We start from the raw sequence: 22,070 nt of genomic DNA on the forward strand, positions 1-22,070 counted from the left end.
AATCCCATGTGCTTTAACTTTGCACATTAATCTCCTGTGTGGGACCTTGTCAAAAGCCTTCTGAAAGTCCAAATATACCACATCAACTGGTACTCCTTTGTCCACTTTATTGGAAACATCCTCAAAAAATTTGTTCAGAGTTTCTGCCATTTCCATATTCCCCATTACTAATTCCCCGGTCTCGTCCTCTAAGGGACCAACATTTACTTTAGCCATAGGAGCAGGAGTCGGCCATTTGGCCCCTCGAGCCTGCTCCGCCATTCAATAAGATCATGGCTGATCTGATCATGGACTCAGCTCCACTTCCCTGCCCGCTTCTCAATAAGTACATCAGCATTATCCACAGCATGGAATGAGTTTCCACATTATGCCAACACCCAGCCTTACTGCTCCACCACCTCCCTTTATTCCACGCCTGTTGCCATGATATCGTGGCTAAAACACAACTTCCTTCAGCCAAACACCGGCAAGGCTTCTCTCACTAAAACCTAAACACTTCTGCCCTGATTCGATCTCCCCTCTCTGGCTGCATTGAACAATGCACAACCTCAGTGGCCTGCCCCACCTTGAGCTGAGCATCAAATCCCACAGCCGTCCTAACTCCAAAACCCTGTCCTGCTTCCATCCGTATCTCTCACTCACTCACTACTGCCAAATCCCTGATGACATAGAAACATAGAAAATAGGTGCAGGAGTAGGCCATTCGGCCCTTCGAGCCTGCCCCACCATTCAATATGATCATGGCTGATCATGCAACTGTCATCTTCAACCTCAATTTTTCCCAAACCCTCCCAACCAGCCTTCCAACTTTTACATAGGAACAGGAGGTGGCCATTCAGCTCCTCGAGCCTGTTCTGCCATTCAATGAGATCATGGCTGATCGGTATCTTAACTCCATCCACCTGTCTTGGCTCCATATCCTTTTATACCCTTGACTAGCAAAAATCTACCAATCTCTCCAATCTTCAATTCATGCAGAACCCCACCTCCCACAGCTTATCCCCATACTAAATCTCCCTTGCCCATTATCCCATATGCGCCGATCTCATTCTGTACCGCTTTGATTTCAATGTTTTCACCCTCGTTTACAAATTCAGTGTAAAATTGAACATAATAAATCTGGTAATTTGCAGGCTAGCATCAAAAATGACCATGAAAGCAGCCTGATTGTGGTAGGAACCCAATACTGTACTTTAGGGATGGGAACCCACCACACCTACTCAGTCTGGCTTGCATAATATGACTCCAGCTCCACATTACAGGGTTGAGTCAGTGCCCCAAGGATAACTGGGGATGGGCTTTAAATACTGCCTTGCCAGTGTCGTTCACAACCCAAGAATTTTATGTTTACACAAAGCATTTAGACAAAAAAAATATTATGGGGCGCTGACAGAAAATGTGAAGTTTGGTTCTGCACTGTGGCCAAGTTGCAGATATAATGTTGAACGGCAACAGTGCGACTGGCTGATAAAAGCCCACATTCCTAAAATGGGCTCAACTACCAACGGTTCGGTAATTACATTACTACCTACAAAAATCAAAATGAATGTAGCAGAGAGCTTTATGGTGTGGCAGAAGATGCTGAGCTGATGACAGCTTGATCCCCTTCACAATATCAAACACGCACAACATCCATTGTAAGTACAGTAATGCTCGATTATTGTGCTAATATTCAAAGCCATTTCAAGACTATTTTGTATGAAGAATGATTCATCATCACATTTACTCATTTATGAAACAACTCGCATACAAGACACCAACACTTTGCAAATAAGGAAAAGAAATATGATCTTACATAAGATGGTCAAGATTACAGCATTACTGTGGACCCAACCCCTCAAACCCCTGGTCCGTCACTCTCCTCTCACCAACATACAGACGCATTTCAAATATTAGCAAACTTTGCTATCCTAACTTAGAAGTCACTATTCTGGAAGAAAAGGACCTAATTTCCAATCTAAAAATGAGAATAATTTGATTCAATTCCACAATAGTGACTGTAAGCCGTGTTCTCAATATTCAACATGTCAGTGACCATTACAATGACAATTACTGCTCTCGGGGAGCCAGTGATAATGGGGTGTCTTCTCAAAGTGGAAAATTTATCTCCCGAGAGAAGGGGGGGGCGACAAAGTGGAAATTTGACCTTTTCACCTGTGCCACTGTGACTCAGGCTTACACTGTTTGGCTCCAGATACAGGTCGAGTCCTTGAGACTGTAACCTTTGTTGCTGTGTGACAGTATTTAAGTATGTTGGCAAGCATAGAGCTCAACTTGCACAAGGCGCTGAGCACAGAATGCGTCCCCAGCCACACACTGATCCTCACTCACGTGCAAGGTGAACCTCCGACTTTGGAAACCAAATAGGAGGAAAAATTTCCAATCTTACACAGGAGAATAGATATACACGGAGAATGTTGCATACCTTCATTATAAATCCCAGTCAGCAACAACACACATGAAACAGCATGTCAGAGTGAGAAACTGAGAAGTCACTCGATCGGAGAATGCTAACCTGGGAACCTGGCTTTAATGCAGACAAGGGATGTGTTTGCAGTTAGAAATGAGCAATTTGAGACCAAAGTAATTCTGGAACATATAAATCTGATGAAAGTTATTGAATCCACAAAGTAGAATGCTAGACTGTAACACAGAAATGTTTCGCAGAAACATTTGCATTGTCTCCATACGTACGAAGAAACTTTTTTTTAATAAAAGTTTTATATTTCTTTCTGAATTTGTTGTGTTCACAATATGCAACAAAATAGCTGTACCTGGTAAGAATGGTTGCTTCATGGTTTCCATTAAACTCTTCAGGTCATGTTCAACATAATTCATAACTATATATATCTTGTCCATGTTGCTCCCCACTACAATTTCCTGAAGAAATAATCGGAGATTCAGTCGGTAGTGATTTCCACATGCAATATTATCTTACTGCTACTGCACTCACAGGGCAGCAGAGCTATTGCAGTACTAACGTCTAGTCTCTATAAATTAATATATCATTTTATGTATAATAATCGAAAATCCATTCAAATGACAGACTGCAAGGGAGCGCCCACCCCTCAGTGCTATTCCAGCAGATAGCACAAATTTAACAAGTATACTAAATATATCACCTCACTCTGAAAATAATCACATGGAAAGAATGGAATGTACAACATCTGCTGAAATATTCCACTCTAAATCAAACAAAGTACCAGCTAATTACTAAGGTAACCTCAGATATCCCACTCAGGGCAGTATCCTGGGCCCAACCATCTTCAACTGCTTCATCAATGCTTTCCTCCATCAGAAGGTCAGAAATGGGGATGTTCGCTGATGACTGCACAGTGTTCAGTGCCATTCATAACTCCTCAGATAACGGAGCAGTCCATGCCCGCATGCAGCAAGACCCAGACAACATTCAGGCTTGGGCTGATAAGTGGCAAGTAACATTCGCACAAGTGTCAGGCAATGATCATCACCAAGTGAGAGTCTAACCACCCCCTATGATATTCAACTGCATTACCAGCACCAAATCTCCCACCATCAACATCCTGGGGGTGGGGAGGGGGGGGTCACCATTGACCAGAAACTTAACTGGACCAGTCACACAAATACTGTGGCAACAAGAGCAGGTCAGAGGCTGGGTATTCTGCGGCGAGTGTCTCACCTCCTGACTCCCCAAAGCCTTTCCACCATCTACACGGCACAAGTCAGGAGTGTGATGGAACACTCTCCACTTGCCTGGATGGTGCAGCTCCAACAACACTCAAGAAGCTTGACACCATCCAGGACAAAGCAGCCGCTTGATTGGCCCCCCCATCCACCACCTTCAACACTCACTCCCTCCACCACCGGCGCACCGTGGCTGCAGTGTGCACCATCTACAAGATGCACTGCAGCAACTCGCCAAGGCTTCTCCGGCAGCACCTCCCAAACCCACAACCTCTACCACCTAGAAGGACAAGGGCAGCAGGAGCATGGGAACACCACCACCTCCACGTCCCCCTCCCAGTCACACACCATCCTGACTTGGAAATATATCGGCCGTTCCTTCATCGTCGCTGGGTCACAATCCTGGAACTCCCTCCATAACAGCACTGTGGGAGCACCTTCACCACACGGACTGCAGCGGTTCAAGGCGGCGGCTCACCACCACCTTCTCAAGGGGCAATAAGGGATGGGCAATAAATGCCGGCCTTGCCAGCGATGCCCACATCTCGGAACAAATTTTTTTAAATGGTAAAGGCACAATTGCTGCGTGCTTACTCTGACAGTGACTATGTTTGGGTGTTGAGCTTTCAGAATGGTGTTGATTTCCCGCAGGGATGTAATTGGAAATCCTTCCTTTTCCTTTTCCATTTTTAATCGTTTCAAAGCCACGATTTCATCTGAAACATACAGAGCCACACCAAACACATCATTACTGCAACATTGTCATGATTCCACCTGATTTAAAGGTATGATTTGTGTGTTTATGCCATTTACAAATCCTAACAAATGCATAAACTAGTTAGAATCCTACAGCAATAAGCAGCCAGAACAGGCACATTGCTGGATCAGGCGGGGTCTGGGAACTGACTGAATTCTTCTGTCCCTTACACCAAAAGACAACCTAAAGAAACATCACTCCATCTATTTTTGATCTGTGTGATTATCTTTTCACAGTGACAATCATCATTTCTGTGTTGCAGTATTAAATATCACTTTGTGAATAGTTCAGGGCAACAGCCAGATAGTTGTGTGAATGCCTCATCACTGCCCTTACAAAGGAATGAATTATTCTTAATATTCTTATGATTCTAGTCCCACTCCAGGGACTTAAGCACAAAAAAAAATCTAAGCCGACACTCCAGTGCAGTGCTGAGGGAGCGCTGCACTGTCAGAGGTGCCGTCTTTCAGATAAGACATTAAACCGAGGCCCTGTCTGCTCTCTCAGGTGGACGTAAAAGATCCCATGGCACTATTATGATGATGATCAGGGGAATTATCCCCGGTGTCCTGCCCGATATTTATCCCTCAATCAACATCACTAAAACAGATTATCTGGTCATTATCACATTGTTGTTTGTGGGAGCTTGCTGTGCACAAATTGGCTGCTGCGTTTCCCACATTACAACAGTGCCTACACTTCAAAAGTACGTCATTGGCTGTAAAGTGCTTTGAGACGCCTGGTGGTTGTGAAAGGCGCTATATAAATCCAAGTATTTTCTTTTAGTTTTTCAGAAAGGACATCGACAGTTCCTAGAATCCATATTTACAAAAGAACAGTAACTGCAGAGACTGAGTTACTTTAAAAGGCAGGTTGAAATCTATTAAAGATATTTTAACCTCATGAGAGGAAACAAGTGTGTACTTACTAGCACCGCTAATGGTATCTATGACCCGCCTTTCAGAAAGCAGAAGGAGAATGTCCGTACAGGGTACAGACTATCTGGCTATTGCACTGAACTATTCACAAAGTGATACTTAATACTGCAGCACAGAAATGACGATGGTCACTGGGAAAAGATAAGCGCACAGGTCGAAATGGTGTGGGTTCAGAATGGGGAAATGTTGGCCCAGAGGTCAGCTTGTCTGCAGTCAAACCCAACGTGGTGGGTCTAAGCCCAGCATTGGTGCCGGTCCCAATTCATTGATTGCCGCAGTGGCACCCAGCGGGCCACCAGGCTAAATCCCCACGTGCTTCCACCCACATTGTCCCCTTGACTCTGCTCTGATCATCAGAAGCCACCTTGCAAAGTGAATGCAAAAACGTGAACAAAATGCACGACACAACACAAAGTGCTTCCAAACTAAAGGGGAAAAAGGTCGAGCTAAAAGAAACGGGTCTCATTTCTGCACATATTTCTGTCAAGGTTCAACTGTCCTTCTTAGTCGTTCTGCTTTAAATATTTTGAAGCCACAATTAAGTCCTGCCGAAAGATTTCAACAGCTCAGTCCGTGTCCATGGGGACGGTAGGGTACTGGCTGTTCTTACTGGACTAGTAATCCAGAGAAGACCAGCTCAAATTTCACCATGGGAGGTTGAGAATTTCAAAATCTGAAAATTAAAATCCGGCATCAGTGAAAGTGACCCTGACGTGGTCCGGATTGCTGTAAAAACCCAACTGGTCCAATAGTATTCTTCAGGGAAGGAAACTTACCAACCTTGCCTGGTCTGGGATAATGTGGCTGTAGTCCCAGACCAATGCGCTCGACTCTTAACTGCCCTCCAAAATGGCTGCCCAAACAACCAAGTTGTATCAAACAAAGAACAAGAATACACCACCACCTTCGCAGGATGCTCAATAAATGCTGACATTGCCAGTGATGGCCACACCCCAAGAACGAATTATAAAAACGTTCTATAATTGAGACTGTGCCCCCTTACCATCTCTGACCCGAGGTTTACATTAATCTTATGGAAAGTATCTGTAAGCAATCCAGTGCTGTAGGGGACCCAGCATATGACTCTTGCACATTTCAAATCACACAAGGTTTAAATTGAACTCGATACCGAACTGTCCAATGAATATGGCGATTGGCTGCAGGTGGTGGCTAACAACATTCAATGCTGAACAGAAGAATTACACTCACCTGTCTTTTTGTCTTTTGCTCTATAAACCACACCATATGTTCCTTCTTCAATTCTATTAAGACACTGAAATTCTTCTACACTCCGACAACCCTAAAAACAAACCGCAAAGTTAATTATAAATAATTAGTCAGCAACTGTAGGCGCTGTTTTAGTATATTTCAGAGATGTGACAAGACGCTATATAAATACAAATCTTTCATCATCGATATTGGCAACAGGTTTGTTTCACGGCAAAGCAGAACTGATTGCTAACACTCCACTGTCGCACAAACAGGAAGGGACAGCGTTATTTACAGAGAGAAATGGAGCACAGAGGTGGGAGCAAAGAGTTATACGCGGGAATTAAAAATACAACCGGCGTCCCCAGCTCTTCAAGCACTCCTGCCCACACCCTGCGGCCGATTAACGTTGGAAGCTTGCATCAATATTTTTGTCAATTCATCTTTATATAATTCAAGCAAACATTTAAAATCACTAAAAATGTTTTGGACTTGGTGTCAATGTGAATTTTTTTTCTTCTTTTCTACACTTCCATCTAGGCTACATATATTGTTTTTTTATTCGTTCACAGGATGTGGGCGTCGCTGGCAAGGCCGGCATTTATTGCCCATCCCCAATTGCCCCTTGAGAAGGTGGTGGTGAGCCGCCTTCTTGAACCGCTGCAGTCCGTGTGGTGAAGGTGCTCCCACAGTGCTGTTCGGGAGGGAATTCCAGGATTGTGACCCAGCGACGATGAAGGAACGGCCGATATATTTCCAAGTCAGGATGGTGTGTGATTGTAATGACATTACTCTTGTTCCACTGAATTTGCAAGGCCCATGTGGATATAATAACTTTTATTTATATAACGCCTTTTAACTCATCAATATGATCATTTTGCTTTATTTTAGGAGACTGTAGGGTGCAATTGTAATAATTTGAGAGGATTTGTCCCAAGTTATAACAGTAGGATCCCGATTACCTGAAGGGCAGGCAAGTACTGAGGTAGTTCTTTCTTCAACTCCACCGGTGACACCGGTGGGGAGTCAGGAACATACTCTCCCTCGGTGGGAGTGTTTGAGATCGGACTCTCCTCCTCCTCCATCTCCTCCTCTTCCTCCTCCATGCTCTCTTCTGAATCATGATCAAATTTCGATTCTGTAACTAACAAATTCAGTATCAGAAAATACAAATAACTGACACAAGCATGAGTTACACGCTACACTTTGAGCTGTGGTAAACACGTAGAAACAGCATTTACCTATTTGGATATGGTTTCCATTCTGCCGTTCTTCATCGCTATGTTCCTCCTCTTCGCTAATTTCACCTAATGCAAAAAGCAAAACCCTTAAAAACCAGAGCTGCCCAATCTGAAATTATTCATGTATTTACTTCACCTAAGATTTTAACATGTTTATTCTGGATCTCTTCTCTATTAGGATCATTTAAGGCACAGTTAACAAGAACAGATTAACTGTTTCCATCGTATCCAGCTATGTGTCCACACTTGGGGGCGGGGAGATTGTATCCATTTAAATGATATTGTATTCGTTCACAGGATGTGGGCATCGCTGGCATTTATTGCCCATCCCCAATTGCCCCTTGAGAAGGTGGTGGTGAGCCGCCTTCTTGAACCGCTGCAGTCCGTGTGGTGAAGGTGCTCCCACAGTGCTGTTAGGGAGGGAGTTCCAGGTTTGTGACCCAGCGACGATGAAGGAACGGCCGATATATTTCCAAGTCAGGATGGTGTGTGACTGGGAGGGGAACGTGGAGGTGGTGGTGTTCCCATGCGCCTGCTGCCCTTGTCCTTCTAGGTGGTAGAGGTCGCGGGTTTGGGAGGTGTAGCTATTTTATTTTTTAATAAAACCCATTTATTAATAAAACCCTATTAGGTAGCTGTGGCGCAGGCTATTCATTGCCTAGATGCAAGTGGTATTTGGGTTTCAAAGCTTATGCATTGGGCTTTGAGAAATAGTTTGGTCCTCACCAGGAGACTGCTCCGATTCAACCTCAGACAGACTAGGAGACTCTTCAGATCCCTCACTGGTGCTCTCTTCCTCAGAGGCAGTTGCCGACTCTATTAAAGAAATTCAGGAACATAAACAGAGCAGGTCATAAAAGTGAAGGCATCGCAATAAAGACCCTCTTATAAAAGTAACCGGTTACAAAAAATGATGATAAACTTAACTTTTCTTTTTTTATGTAACGTATTTTGTTTAAAGATATTCTGTAAGAGAAGATCCAACAAGATAAGGCCACTGAAGGAGCTTAACACTCAATTCTGATAGAATCGCGGGGAGAACATCATCTCAGCAGTCCCTCGGCTGCACATTTGGTTCAGTGTTCAGTAAAATAACACGCAGGCTTTTCCAGACGAGCTCAAAGATGAGACGTATTGGTGCGGCAAAGTTAAGGACATGGAGCTCGGAACAAATCCCTACATCACTCTGTGCCATTGCACGGTGATTTATTTAAGTCATTGCAGCATAGCGCTTGCACTCTAGTTTTAGGAAGGCCAAGAGTGCCGCATGTACCTGAGGTCGATTCACCAGACGTTGTCTTTCTTTCACTGTCACTGATGTCCTGCAAGTCAGACAGCAGGTCTTTTTCTTCATGCCTCTCCTCCTTTACTGCACAGAAACACAAACGGCACAGAAAGATTTACAAAAGAAAATGTTAAGTCATATTATCCGTTAATTCTCCTCTGGAAATCATTCCCGTAAATACTTATTTCTTCCCTTTTGTTTCCTTTCCTCTGTCGCTATACTTCATTCTCATTATCGATTTCTCCATTACTTTGCCTCTTACTCTTCTGCTTGCAACAATTTGCATTTATATAGTGCCTTTAAAGTAATAAAACGTCCGAAGGCTGCTTCACAGGAGTGTTATCAAAAGAAATTTGACACCGAGACACATAAGGAGATATTAGGCAGGTCAAAGAGGTAGGCTTTAAGGGGAGTCTTAAAGGAAGAAAGAAAGGTTTAGAGATGAAGTTCCAGACCTTGGGGCCTTGGCAGAAGGCACGGCCACCAATGGAAATCAGGGATGCTTAAGAGGCCACAGCTGGCGGAGCAGAGATCTCGGGGGGGGGGGGGGGGGGGGTGTAGAACTAGAGGAGATTAGAGATGGGCACGAGGCCTTGGAGGGATTTGAAAATGTATTTTACTTTACTGTATTTATAATATAAAATATTACTATTATTTTCTTTTTTTTAATCTGTTCTACCCATTTTCATTCTCGTTCTACCTGGGCCCTCCCCTCCGGCCTCTTGCTCGCTCTGGATCTTTTCGTCGTGAACTGTCAGCGTGACATCGGCCGTCTCAATTTCTCTGCTCCCCTCGCTCACTCCAACCTCCCTCCCCTCACTCCAACCTCCCTCCCCTCACTCCAACCTCCCTCCCCTCACTCCAACCTCCCTCCCTCTGAACTTGCAGCACTCCCCTCGCTCACTCCAACCTCCCTCCCTCTGAACTTGCAGCGCTCCCCTCGCTCACTCCAACCTCCCTCCCCACTCCAACCTCCCTCCCCTCACTCCAACCTCCCTCCCCTCACTCCAACCTCCCTCCCCTCACTCCAACCTCCCTCCCCTCACTCCAACCTCCCTCCCTCTGAACTTGCAGCACTCCCCTCGCTCACTCCAACCTGCCTCCCTCTGAACTTGCAGCGCTCCCCTCGCTCACTCCAACCTCCCTCCCTCTGAACTTGCAGCGCTCCCCTCGCTCACTCCAACCTCCCTCCCTCTGAACTTGCAGCGCTCCCCTCGCTCACTCCAACCTCCCTCCCTCTGAACTTGCAGCGCTCCCCTCGCTCACTCCAACCTCCCTCCCTCTGAACTTGCAGCGCTCCCCTCGCTCACTCCAACCTCCCTCCCTCTGAACTTGCAGCGCTCCCCTCGCTCACTCCAACCTCCCTCCCTCTGAACTTGCAGCGCTCCCCTCGCTCACTCCAACCTCCCTCCCTCTGAACTTGCAGCGCTCCCCTCGCTCACTCCAACCTCCCTCCCTCTGAACTTGCAGCGCTCCCCTCGCTCACGCCAACCTCCCTCCCTCTGAACTTGCAGCACTCCCCTCGCTCACTCCAACCTCCCTCCCTCTGAACTTGCAGCACTCCCCTCGCTCACTCCAACCTCCCTCCCTCTGAACTTGCAGCGCTCCCCTCGCTCACTCCAACCTCCCTCCCTCTGAACTTGCAGCGCTCCCCTCGCTCACTCCAACCTCCCTCCCTCTGAACTTGCAGCACTCCGCTCGCTCACTCCAACCTCTCTCCCTCTGAACTTGCAGCGCTCCCCTCGCTCACTCCAACCTCCCTCCCTCTGAACTTGCAGCGCTCCCCTCGCTCACTCCAACCTCCCTCCCTCTGAACTTGCAGCACTCCGCTCGCTCAGATCCAACCCTAACATTGTCATTAAACCTGCCGACAAGGGTGGTGCTGTTGTTTGGCAAACTGATCGCTACCTTGTGGAGGCTAAATGCCAACTCTCTGACACCTCCTCCTACCTCCCCCGGCACCGTGACCCCACTGCCAAACATCAAAAAACAAATGCTGCCCGACTTGCCGAGTATGTCCAGCAGTTTCTGTTTTATTTCATCAGTTCACCAGATCTTGATCAACTCAGGAGACAAATTCTAATCGAGACTTTCCTGTGTTCTGCTTCTCAACACTCATCAACTTACTTTAAATGTCAGCCGTGGCTCAGTGGGCAGCACCCTCGCCTGAGTCAGAAGTTTGTGGGTTCAAGTCCCACTCCAGAGTCTTGAGCACAAAAATCTAGGCTGACACTCCAATGCAGTGCTGAGGGAGTGTTGCACTGTCGGAGGGGCGGTACTGAGGGAGTGCTGCACTGTCGGAGGTGCCGTCTTTCAGATGAGACGTTAAACCGAGGCCCCGTCTGCTCTCTCAGGCGGACGTAAAAGATCCCATGACACTATTCCGAAGAAGAGCAGGGGAGTTATCCCCGGTGTCCTGGGGCCAATATTTATCCGTCAATCAACATCACTGAAACAGATTATCTGGTCATTATCACATTGCTTTTTGTGAGAGCTTGCTGTGCACAAATTGGCTGCCGCGTTTCCCAAATTACAACAGTGACTGCACACCAAAAGTAATTCATTGGCTGTAAAGCGCTTTGATACGTCTGGTGGTTGTGAAAGGCGCTATAGAAATGCAAGTCTTTCTTTCCTTTCACACACCAAAGAAGCAGTAAAAAAGAACTATTTACCTTAAATGATTTAAGTCTATATCTATGCTACATAAAGGTGTTGGAAGCAAGATACATAATAGGATTCAGCATCATACTGAAAAATACGGCATCGGTCCGAAACACCTCTTTCAGGCCCGAGTTCTGCTGCCAATGCCACTCAGCAGATTTTTTTGGTTAAGCCATTATACCAAACTTGTTGTACAGAATTATCAATATCGTTCAGATAATATAAAATGCATGTCAGTAAGGCTTCTCAACATTACATTAATCGTTTGTTGGCCTCACCTAGTTTCCTTCCATCCCCGAGATCGATTCGCTCGGTGTGTCGCCACACTGGGCTGTGACTTCGGTGATGGGACTTTGGTTTCTCACTGTATTCGTCCTTCAGTCCTCGGTGATGCATCATAGCTGCAACAATAATATCAGTCAGTTCCACTTAAACACAGCGGCCAAGCATTAAAACCGTGTCAGCGGTGGTTCATTGGTCAGCACTCTCGCCGCTGGGTCAGCAGGTTGTGGGTTCACGTCCCACTCCAGAGACTTGAGCACAAACATCTCGGCTGACACTCCAGTGCAGTGCTGAGGGAGTGCCGCACTGTCGGAGGGGCAGTGCTGAGGGAGTGCCGCACTGTCGGAGGGGCAGTGCTGAGGGAGCGCCGCACTGTCGGAGGGGCAGTGCTGAGGGAGTGCCGCACTGTCGGAGGGGCAGTGCTGAGGGAGCGCTGCACTGTTGGAGGTGCTGTCTTTTGGATGAGACGTTAAACCGAGGCCCACGTCTGCTCTCCCTGGTGGATGTAAAAGATCCCATGGGCACTATTTTGAAGAAGAGCAGGGGAGTTAACCCCGGCGTCCTGCCCAATATTTATCCCTCAATCAACATCACTAAAACAGATTATCTGGTCATTATCACACTGCTGTTTGTGGGAGCTTGCTGTGCATAAATTGGCTGCTGCTTTTCTCACATTACAACAGCGACTACACTTCAAAAAGTATTCCATTGGCTGTAAAGCGCTTTGAAACGTCCGGTGGTCGTGAAAGGCGCTATAGAAATGCAAGTCTTTCTTTCGTTCTTTAAAAGGCTGGGTTCTTGAAAAGACTAGTTTAATGCTATGCATGTTCCAGCACAATCTTCTACTTGTGTTTGTATCTGCTGCATCCTGTGTTTTAACCAGGGCTCAGTCCCTTATTCTAGGGCAATTCTAGCTGGAAAATGGATGAGCCGTTATCACTTCTTGGTAGAGACGGGATTGGAATAACTTAGAGTCAATGTAAAAATAGATCAAACATGCAACATCCTGAAAACATCCATTTACCTAAAGTGAGTTTTAAAATTGCCGAAACTGAAATGTGTATTAATAGCTGCTGAATTATTGAGACGGTCTTGCAGTGAAATACAAGACCTTTACCGCTCCCATTTTAGTACATTACCTGCTGAATTATTCACAATTGTTGTTCAGGCACATAGAATCCCAAAAGGGCCCAGGAGTGGATAGGAAGGACCTATTTCCCTGAGCAGAGGGGTCAATAACCAGGGGGCATAGATTTAAAGCAATGAGAAGGATTAGAGGGAATTTGAGGGTAAATTTTTTCACCCAGAGGGTGGTGGGGGTCTGGAACTCACTGCCTGAAAGGGTGGTAGAGGCAGAAACCCTCACCACATTTAAAAAGTACTTGGATATGCACCTGAAGTGCCGTAACCTACAGGGCTACGGACCGAGAGCTGGAAAATGGGATTAGGCTGGGTAGCTCTTGGTCGGCTGGCGTGGATAAGATGGGCCGAATGGCCTCCTTCCGTGCTGTAAATTTCTATGATTCCATGATGATCACCTGCCCCACAGCACTTATATGCTGCAGCAGTATAGAAAAAATATGCCTAATTAGTTATCAAACCATCTATTGTATCAAGTATTTTAAATGTATTATTTGTATAGGACTGGATGAAGCTGAAATCTAATGTTGAGCACTATGGATCTGGCTGGACTGGTTAAAGATCACAGCATAGACAAGGCTTCAGATATTATAGGACGATGGCATGCAAATGGAGCATCCTTGTTGAGCATGTTGCTGGTTAATGTGCTGTAGCTAGCACGAAGTTTCTTTTGTCGAACTGGTCAGGTGTACACTGTGTTATTCATTTTACATTCTATCTTCATAATTACACCGCGTGTGGGTTTGAGATCAGTCATTTCCAACATGAAAAAGTTGCTAACTCCATCTTCCCACAATTACGAGGCTATAAAAATTCCTTGTTAATTCTTTACAAAAAACACCAGCAATTGAACCGTGTAACATTACCTCCATCACCTGTCCAGTAGCCCGACTGCTTGTTTATAAAAACGGGAATTCTTGTCTGCACTTTTGCCCCCCCCCCGTTGTTAACAGAACGGTATTTATCCTGAATCGGGGAACTCTCACTCATTCTGATTCAAACTTTTGCCTACAGCGCCTTGTTGCAAAAATCAAGGAGGCAATTGGCTGGAGTGGAGCATAAACGCTGGCATGGATTGGCTGGGCCGAACGGCCCGTTTCCCTGCCGTATATCCCATGTGATCCAATTGGAGTAATGCAGTGTGACAGTGACAAAGACAGGTCGGAGGGCCGCAGTGGCAATGAACTGAGATTGGGACAGGTGAAGCAGGGAGTCTGGAGAGGAATGTGGAGGTTGACATACTGGGCAGTATGGAGTATAATTATTCTGTGCATGTTTTAGAAAACATAGAAAATAGGTGGAGTAGGCCATTCGGCCCTTCTAGCCTGCACCGACTATATCCTGTATCATCACATGGATAGCTTAGGCAGATATATTCAGATAGAGGTGCCCTTTGTTTGAAATGAAAGCACCTGTTTCTAAACGTTGGATGAACAAATTGTGTCGGATTGGAGAAGTGAGGGACATATCCATACAGACATGCTTGGCTGCTTTAATCGGCATAAATACCTTCCCTCCGGATATCTCGTTCCTTCCGCCTATCCTCGGCGCGCCTTTCTCGTTCCTTCTGTTCCCACTGTTCCTTTTGCAGGATTTCTCGCTCCCTCATTCTCCTTTCCCGCTCCCTCTGACGTTCAAGCTGCTCAAGGCGGTCCCTGGAAGAGTCACCAAAACGTTGTAATTTTATAAAAAGCATTCAAAAGGGAAAGTCAAGTGGTGTTTTCACACATCACGTACAACAGGTCACGTCACTCACCAAGGACGGCCCTGCCCCACATTGCTTGTATCTATAAAAGGTTTCATGTGCCTATCAAAACAAAAACAAAACCCACTTAAATAACCCCGCTGCAGAATCCAGGTCACTTTATTTCAATGTATGGTTTGATAAGACATTAGTTTTCGGTAGATCAATGCTACGAGCTATATTCTACAAACTCAGGTTTACAATATTTTTTATGGGGTAGAAAGCTTCAGGTAACGCTAAATAGTCGAGGACCAAGGTTTGCCATGTCACAAGATATGCAGTTTGGTTTCCTCTCTATTTTTAATAAAGTATGTCTGCTTTGCAGCTACAGATTTATATAGCCTGCTGCCATGAATTTGAAAGTGATCCCAATGGGCTTCCTTCACTCATAACCAGAGAGTCTTTTGACAACAATTAAGCTCCTTTCTCCCCCCCCCACTCCCCCGAGGTCACTACATGCTATTTGGTCTTTGCTGGTAAACTGATTATGTTCCGTGGATTGCTGTCGTTCATGTCACCGGGGTTGTTTTCTCCTGGAGTGAGAGGAATGGAATCTCGGAGGAGAGGAGGTTACAGAGGTGGGCAGAATGATGCCAGGGAGGGGTTTAAGTTGAGAAGAATAATTTTAAATTTGAGCTGTTGGAGAAACCAGAATCCAATGTAGGCCAGTGAGGGCAGGGATGGGGGGGCAAGTGGGACTCAATGCCGGATAGCATACGATCGGCAGAGGCTTGAACGAGCTGGAGTTTATGGAGGGCGGAGGTTTCAAAGCTAACGAGCAGACAATTGGAGTAATCAGGGATGAAATTCAACTTCGAGCGCACAATGGCCGTTTGTTATACACGGGTGACCCTATCCAACTTTCCTCTCTATTGCTGCCAATGAAAAGTAAAAAGGTCAGGGTGTAGAACCGGCAGCCTATACGCTAGCGTGCATTTTGAACTCTTGCCGAAGTTGAATTTTACCCTCGAGTCAGATGAAGATGGAGAGAGAGAGAGAGAGAGGGAGAGAGAGAGAGCAGTCAAATTATCTCCACTTACTTAGAAAAAATATATATAGGCAATTAAATGCTCTAATATCATTGCACTAAAATGTATTGATTGTTAAAGAAGTAAAAGGTGAAAGTGTCCTCTGAGCTTCAACCAATCCACTTCCCAATAAGGGAACAGCCATAATGTTTGACAAGTATGAGGGGGCTTGACAAGGTGGATGCAGAGAGAATGTTTCCACTGATGGGGGAGACTAGAACTAGAGGGCACGGTCTTAGAATAAGGGGCCACCCATTTAAAACTGAGATGAGGAGGAATTTCTTCTCTGAGGGTTGTAAATCTGTGGAATTCACTGCCTCAGAGAGCTGAGTAAATTTAAGACAGAGATAGACAGTTTCTTAACCGATAAGGGGGCGGGCAGGGAAGTGGACCCGGGTCCATGATCGGATCAGCCATGATTGTATTAAATGACAGAGCAAGCTTGAGGGCCCATATGACCTTCTCCTGCTCCTATTTCTTATGTTATGTTCTTATGTATGTCTTTTTCTCAAAACTGAGCCTACACTTCTACTGCAGCCAGTTTAAAAAAATTTTTTAATTGGATTTATAAAACTCAAGGACTAACTACTGTGACATCACTGTGGATCCCTTCCCAAAACTAATTTGATGGATCGATAAATGGCAACCCCTGAGCATGTGTTAAAAACTGAACTCTAATGCAGGAACACTTGGCAAAGGGTATTGTTTGCGAATAAACTAATGACATTTCATATTTTAAAAGCAATAAAAGAAAAAAGGCTGAGTTCCCTTTTGAAATACTAATTATACGAGGATACACATTTATGCTGGTGATTTCCCCACTTGACAAGATTTTAACTCAATTGTATAATCAGACCAAGGGTGTGGAGTGGAAACCAAACATTGCTCACAGGATGGGTTTTAAAATGAAGTGTGCAGTGTTGCGTTACCTAACTCAATGTCAGGGTCATTATTAAGCATCAATACAGTTGGCAGGACAACATGGAGCTGAGCAGCTGAACTTACTGTCTTTCATTAGTCATTTTTCAAGTTTGATTTATTTCAAAGTAATAAAAAAAGTCTACCTTTCCACATGCTGCTGTGTCCCGCTCATTAACATTTAACAGATTTTGATAGTGTGTCAATGCAGAGCGCCAATGTCCCGCGCTAGAGTGACAGGACGAGGATTCAGTCCTCCACCCCTATCCTCATCCCACTTAAAGCACCCCAGAGGGGCAGTAAGCACAGTCCAGGGGGAAGAGTTTGTTGGGTGGGGAGCACCCATTATAAATTGGTGGCTGAGAATGTCATTGGCCATTTCATTAGGTGGTAAGATGTGGTCTGGAAGGAGTTGGAAGTAGAAGGAAAAGTAATGGGTGAAATCAGGCTGGGGCAAAACACGTGTCTCAAGAACACACATGGCCGTGTTCACCAACTAGCCGATTTGAGGGAATTAAAACACAACTACCAGGCTACCAGGGTAGTTTTGAATAGGTCATCAGTCTACACACTGACAGGAACAGCAATCCTGATGACGCCTCAACTCATATTTTTTTGGTCAAGTCTTCCTCGATTTTGAGGGACTGCCTACGATAATGGTTTTTTGGTAATTATTTCTGTAGTCACCAATGTAAGGGATGTCAGCACTAGTAAATGCAATATGTTCCAGATAAGGCACCGAGTGTGTATCCCCAAATCAGATATTGCACGGCTGGATGTGGATGGAATGCCCCAACAGTGCGCACTGTGTTGTGGGCTGATGATCACTGCTGAAAAAACAAACTAATTGTGTGACTTCGGCACATCTCCTAATGGCCAGAATGGCATCAGCAAAGTCATAGATGATGCACACCGAATTCCTGGCTGGGGACCAACATCTGGGAAAATAAAGCTTAAAATGGAGTAAACTCTGGACTTCTGTACTAATAGACTTTTGAGTGTGATGAAAATGGAGTATTGGTTTTATTTTCCTTATTGTATTCCCAGGGATAAAATAGATTGTACTGAAAATAATTCAGCTTGGGGACTGTGCATTTCATTCACTCCTCGAGGCAAAACAGGTTGGATAAAACAATATTGTTAATATGTAATGGCTTAATTGCAACCTTATTTATCTGATCGATTTGTTCCGAAAATACAAGTGTTGGAAGAGTTTAGCGCGACCTCTGGAAGGAGCTGAGCTATTGAATCTGAATCTGTTGCTACACCAGGAAAGGATCACTTGGGTCACAGGCATCATCTGTGTTTTAATTCCTGTGGATGTAATTATGCAATTGTGAAAGATACCGATTAGAGTTTGATTGGTCCTGTCTGTACTTCAATAGGAATAGAAAGAATCTTTTTCAGCCTTGCAATTTGTGAGTTTTCCCAATTACCATTGAGTTGCAGTCTAAGTGGAAGTGATGTTCACCATGTACATTAAACCCACATATAGCGTTTATGTTACGGATGCTGCCCCTAGCTTAGTGTTGTATATCGGAGGATGTACAAGCTACACGTTCTTTACTGAAGTGAACTCTGCTGTATTGACCATATGTTGTGTAACTTTTACCGTTCAAAAGTCTATAGCCTAGGTCTCGCATCTCCAGTGGACTGGTGTGAATTCAATAAGCATTGTTGCAGTAACAATGGTTTCTGTCTGAAAGCTTGGTAACACTACAATAGCAGATAATGTGTGTATAAATTGTCACTCCAGTTCATGAGGAGCACAGGCTCACGAGAGTGGGTCTTTAGCATTAAGCACGACAGAAATCGGATCAGAGCCTAAAGACATAACAGAAAGTTAAACTTAAGATGCAACAAACTCTCGATATCTGTACTAATACTTTACGGAAACATAACTACGAATGTCATATATTGTACTTATAGTTTTTCATCAGATATGTTTCATAGCCTGCTAGCCCAGAGGAAAGTTCTTTTCCTTCACCTTTCTCTTCTGGAATGTTCTCTGGCAAGTTCTCTCCGTTTCTGCCTTTCCCGTTCTCTACGTGCCTTATCTTGCTCCTCGCGCTGGCGTTTCCTTCGCTCATGTTCCCTCTCCTTTTCCTTATCTTTCTCCTTCCCTCTCATGTGTTTCCCTGTTTACAAACATTGGCATGTTACACCACTCTCGAACTGGAATTAAAACTACTGCTCGTTATCAGCAGTGAATTGAAAACCATTGAAAGGGAGTCACTCATATAGCTTCTGAATGTTCTGTATCAGAAAACGTGCTGAGTAGCAATGTCATGGACAGAAGTACTCACCGTGATTCCCAGGAGTTTTAATTGCTTTTTTACACTCTCAGACTCACCCACATTGCTTCATGCAATACGATTCTCCATCTAGTAACCTTGTGACAGATGCAAAACAATCTTTCAAAAAAGAAAGCTAATCAGACCTAAAGCCTGAAAGTAGCAACAAACATCCTCAGCGTCACATAGGAACAGGAGGCGGCCAATCAGCCCCTCGAGCCTGTTCCACCAATCAGATCGTGGCTCATCTATATCGTAGCTCCATCTACCCGCTTTGGTTCCGTAACCCTGAATACACTTGTCAACCAATAACCTATCAATCTCAGTTCTGACATTGTCAATTGACACCCCCCCCCCCATCCCACCCTTCAATGGCTATTTTGGGGGGCAGTCCCAGATTCCCACTGCCCTGTGTGTGAAGAAGTGCTTCCTGACATCACCCCTGAAAGGCCTGGCTCTCATTTTAAGGTGACGCCCCCTTGTTCTGGACTCCCCTCCCCCACCAGGAGATAGTTTCTCTCTAACTACCCCATCAAATCTATTAAACCTCGATTAGATCAGCCCTTCATCATCTACACTCGAGGGAATACATGCCTCATCTATGCAACCTGTCCTCAATTTAACCCTTTTAGTTACCAGGATTGTCTATTAATGACACAGGCCAGATTAGGAGTCAACTATTGCAGGCGTGTGAGCAACACCACCAGTGATCCACTATTAAAAAAATAAATGAAAAAGGATTATTATACCATCAAGCCGGCAATCACCACCCCCCTCCCCACCCAGTGTACGAGGCCGTATCACCACACTCTGTCCCAGTGTACGAGGCCGTATCACCACACTCTGTCCCAGTGTACGAGAGACCGTATCACCACACTCTGTCCCAGTGTACGAGAGACCGTATCACCACACTCTGTCCCAGTGTACGAGGCCGTATCACCACACTCTGTCCCAGTGTACGAGGCCGTATCACCACACTCTGTCCCAGTGTACGAGGCCGTATCACCACACTCTGTCCCAGTGTACGAGGCCGTATCACCACACTCTGTCCCAGTGTACGAGGCCGTATCACCACACTCTGTCCCAGTGTACGAGGCCGTATCACCACACTCTGTCCCAGTGTACGAGGCCGTATCACCACACTCTGTCCCAGTGTACGAGGCCGTATCACCACACTCTGTCCCAGTGTACGAGGCCGTATCACCACACTCTGTCCCAGTGTACGAGGCCGTATCACCACACTCTGTCCCAGTGTACGAGGCCGTATCACCACACTCTGTCCCAGTGTACGAGGCCGTATCACCACACTCTGTCCCAGTGTACGAGGCCGTATCACCACACTCTGTCCCAGTGTACGAGGCCGTATCACCACACTCTGTCCCAGTGTACGAGGCCGTATCACCACACTCTGTCCCAGTGTACGAGGCCGTATCACCACACTCTGTCCCAGTGTACGAGGCCGTATCACCACACTCTGTCCCAGTGTACGAGGCCGTATCACCACACTCTGTCCCAGTGTACGAGGCCGTATCACCACACTCTGTCCCAGTGTACGAGGCCGTATCACCACACTCTGTCCCAGTGTACGAGGCCGTATCACCACACTCTGTCCCAGTGTACGAGGCCGTATCACCACACTCTGTCCCAGTGTACGAGGCCGTATCACCACACTCTGTCCCAGTGTACGAGGCCGTATCACCACACTCTGTCCCAGTGTACGAGGCCGTATCACCACACTCTGTCCCAGTGTACGAGGCCGTATCACCACACTCTGTCCCAGTGTACGAGGCCGTATCACCACACTCTGTCCCAGTGTACGAGGCCGTATCACCACACTCTGTCCCAGTGTACGAGGCCGTATCACCACACTCTGTCCCAGTGTACGAGACAGTATCACCACACTCTGTCCCAGTGTACGAGACAGTATCACCACACTCTGTCCCAGTGTACGAGGCCGTATCACCACACTCTGTCCCAGTGTACGAGGCCGTATCACCACACTCTGTCCCAGTGTACGAGGCCGTATCACCACACTCTGTCCCAGTGTACGAGGCCGTATCACCACACTCTGTCCCAGTGTACGAGGCCGTATCACCACACTCTGTCCCAGTGTACGAGGCCGTATCACCACACTCTGTCCCAGTGTACGAGGCCGTATCACCACTCTGTCCCAGTGTACGAGGCCGTATCACCACACTCTGTCCAAGTGTACGAGGCCGTATCCCCACACTCTGTCCCAGTGTACGAGGCCGTATCCCCACACTCTGTCCCAGTGTACGAGGCCGTATCACCACACTCTGTCCCAGTGTACGAGGCCGTATCACCACACTCTGTCCCAGTGTACGAGGCCGTATCACCACACTCTGTCCCAGTGTACGAGGCCGTATCACCACACTCTGTCCCAGTGTACGAGGCCGTATCACCACACTCTGTCCCAGTGTACGAGGCCGTATCGCCACACTCTGTCCCAGTGTACGAGAGACAGTATCACCACACTGTCCCAGTGTACGAGACAGTGTCCCAGTGTACGAGGCCGTATCACCACACTCTGTCCCAGTGTACGAGGCCGTATCACCACACTCTGTCCCAGTGTACGAGGCCGTATCACCACACTCTGTCCCAGTGTACGAGGCCGTATCACCACACTCTGTCCCAGTGTACGAGGCCGTATCACCACACTCTGTCCCAGTGTACGAGGCCGTATCACCACACTCTGTCCCAGTGTACGAGGCCGTATCACCACACTCTGTCCCAGTGTACGAGGCCGTATCACCACACTCTGTCCCAGTGTACGAGACAGTATCACCACACTCTGTCCCAGTGTACGAGACAGTATCACCACACTCTGTCCCAGTGTACGAGGCCGTATCACCACACTCTGTCCCAGTGTACGAGGCCGTATCACCACAC

General features: G+C 46.2%; 1 protein-coding gene across 12 annotated transcripts in view; it reads right to left on the minus strand.

The window, feature by feature from the left end:
* Positions 1-22,070, minus strand: part of cdk11b (cyclin dependent kinase 11B) — a 60,024-nt gene that overhangs the window by 23,063 nt on the left and 14,891 nt on the right. For 8 of the 12 annotated variants that reach the window (XM_070860609.1, XM_070860604.1, XM_070860601.1 and 5 more), the window contains 11 exons: positions 18,854-19,004; positions 14,933-14,983; positions 14,686-14,831; positions 12,033-12,155; positions 9,082-9,177; positions 8,535-8,624; positions 7,809-7,874; positions 7,530-7,711; positions 6,568-6,658; positions 4,258-4,379; positions 2,775-2,880 (listed from right to left, as the gene is read on the minus strand). In XM_070860609.1, coding sequence (XP_070716710.1) covers positions 2,775-2,880; positions 4,258-4,379; positions 6,568-6,658; positions 7,530-7,711; positions 7,809-7,874; positions 8,535-8,624; positions 9,082-9,177; positions 12,033-12,155; positions 14,686-14,831; positions 14,933-14,983; positions 18,854-19,004 — 1,224 coding nt within the window. Of the gene's footprint in view, positions 1-2,774; positions 2,881-4,257; positions 4,380-6,567; positions 6,659-7,529; positions 7,712-7,808; positions 7,875-8,534; positions 8,625-9,081; positions 9,178-12,032; positions 12,156-14,685; positions 14,832-14,932; positions 14,984-18,853; positions 19,005-19,219; positions 19,259-22,070 lie in introns of all 12 variants that reach the window. The other 4 variants (XM_070860610.1, XM_070860602.1, XM_070860613.1 and 1 more) reach the window with 4 other exon arrangements.

Source organism: Pristiophorus japonicus, chromosome 18, assembly GCF_044704955.1.
Source record: "Pristiophorus japonicus isolate sPriJap1 chromosome 18, sPriJap1.hap1, whole genome shotgun sequence".
NCBI lineage: Eukaryota > Metazoa > Chordata > Chondrichthyes > Pristiophoridae > Pristiophorus > Pristiophorus japonicus.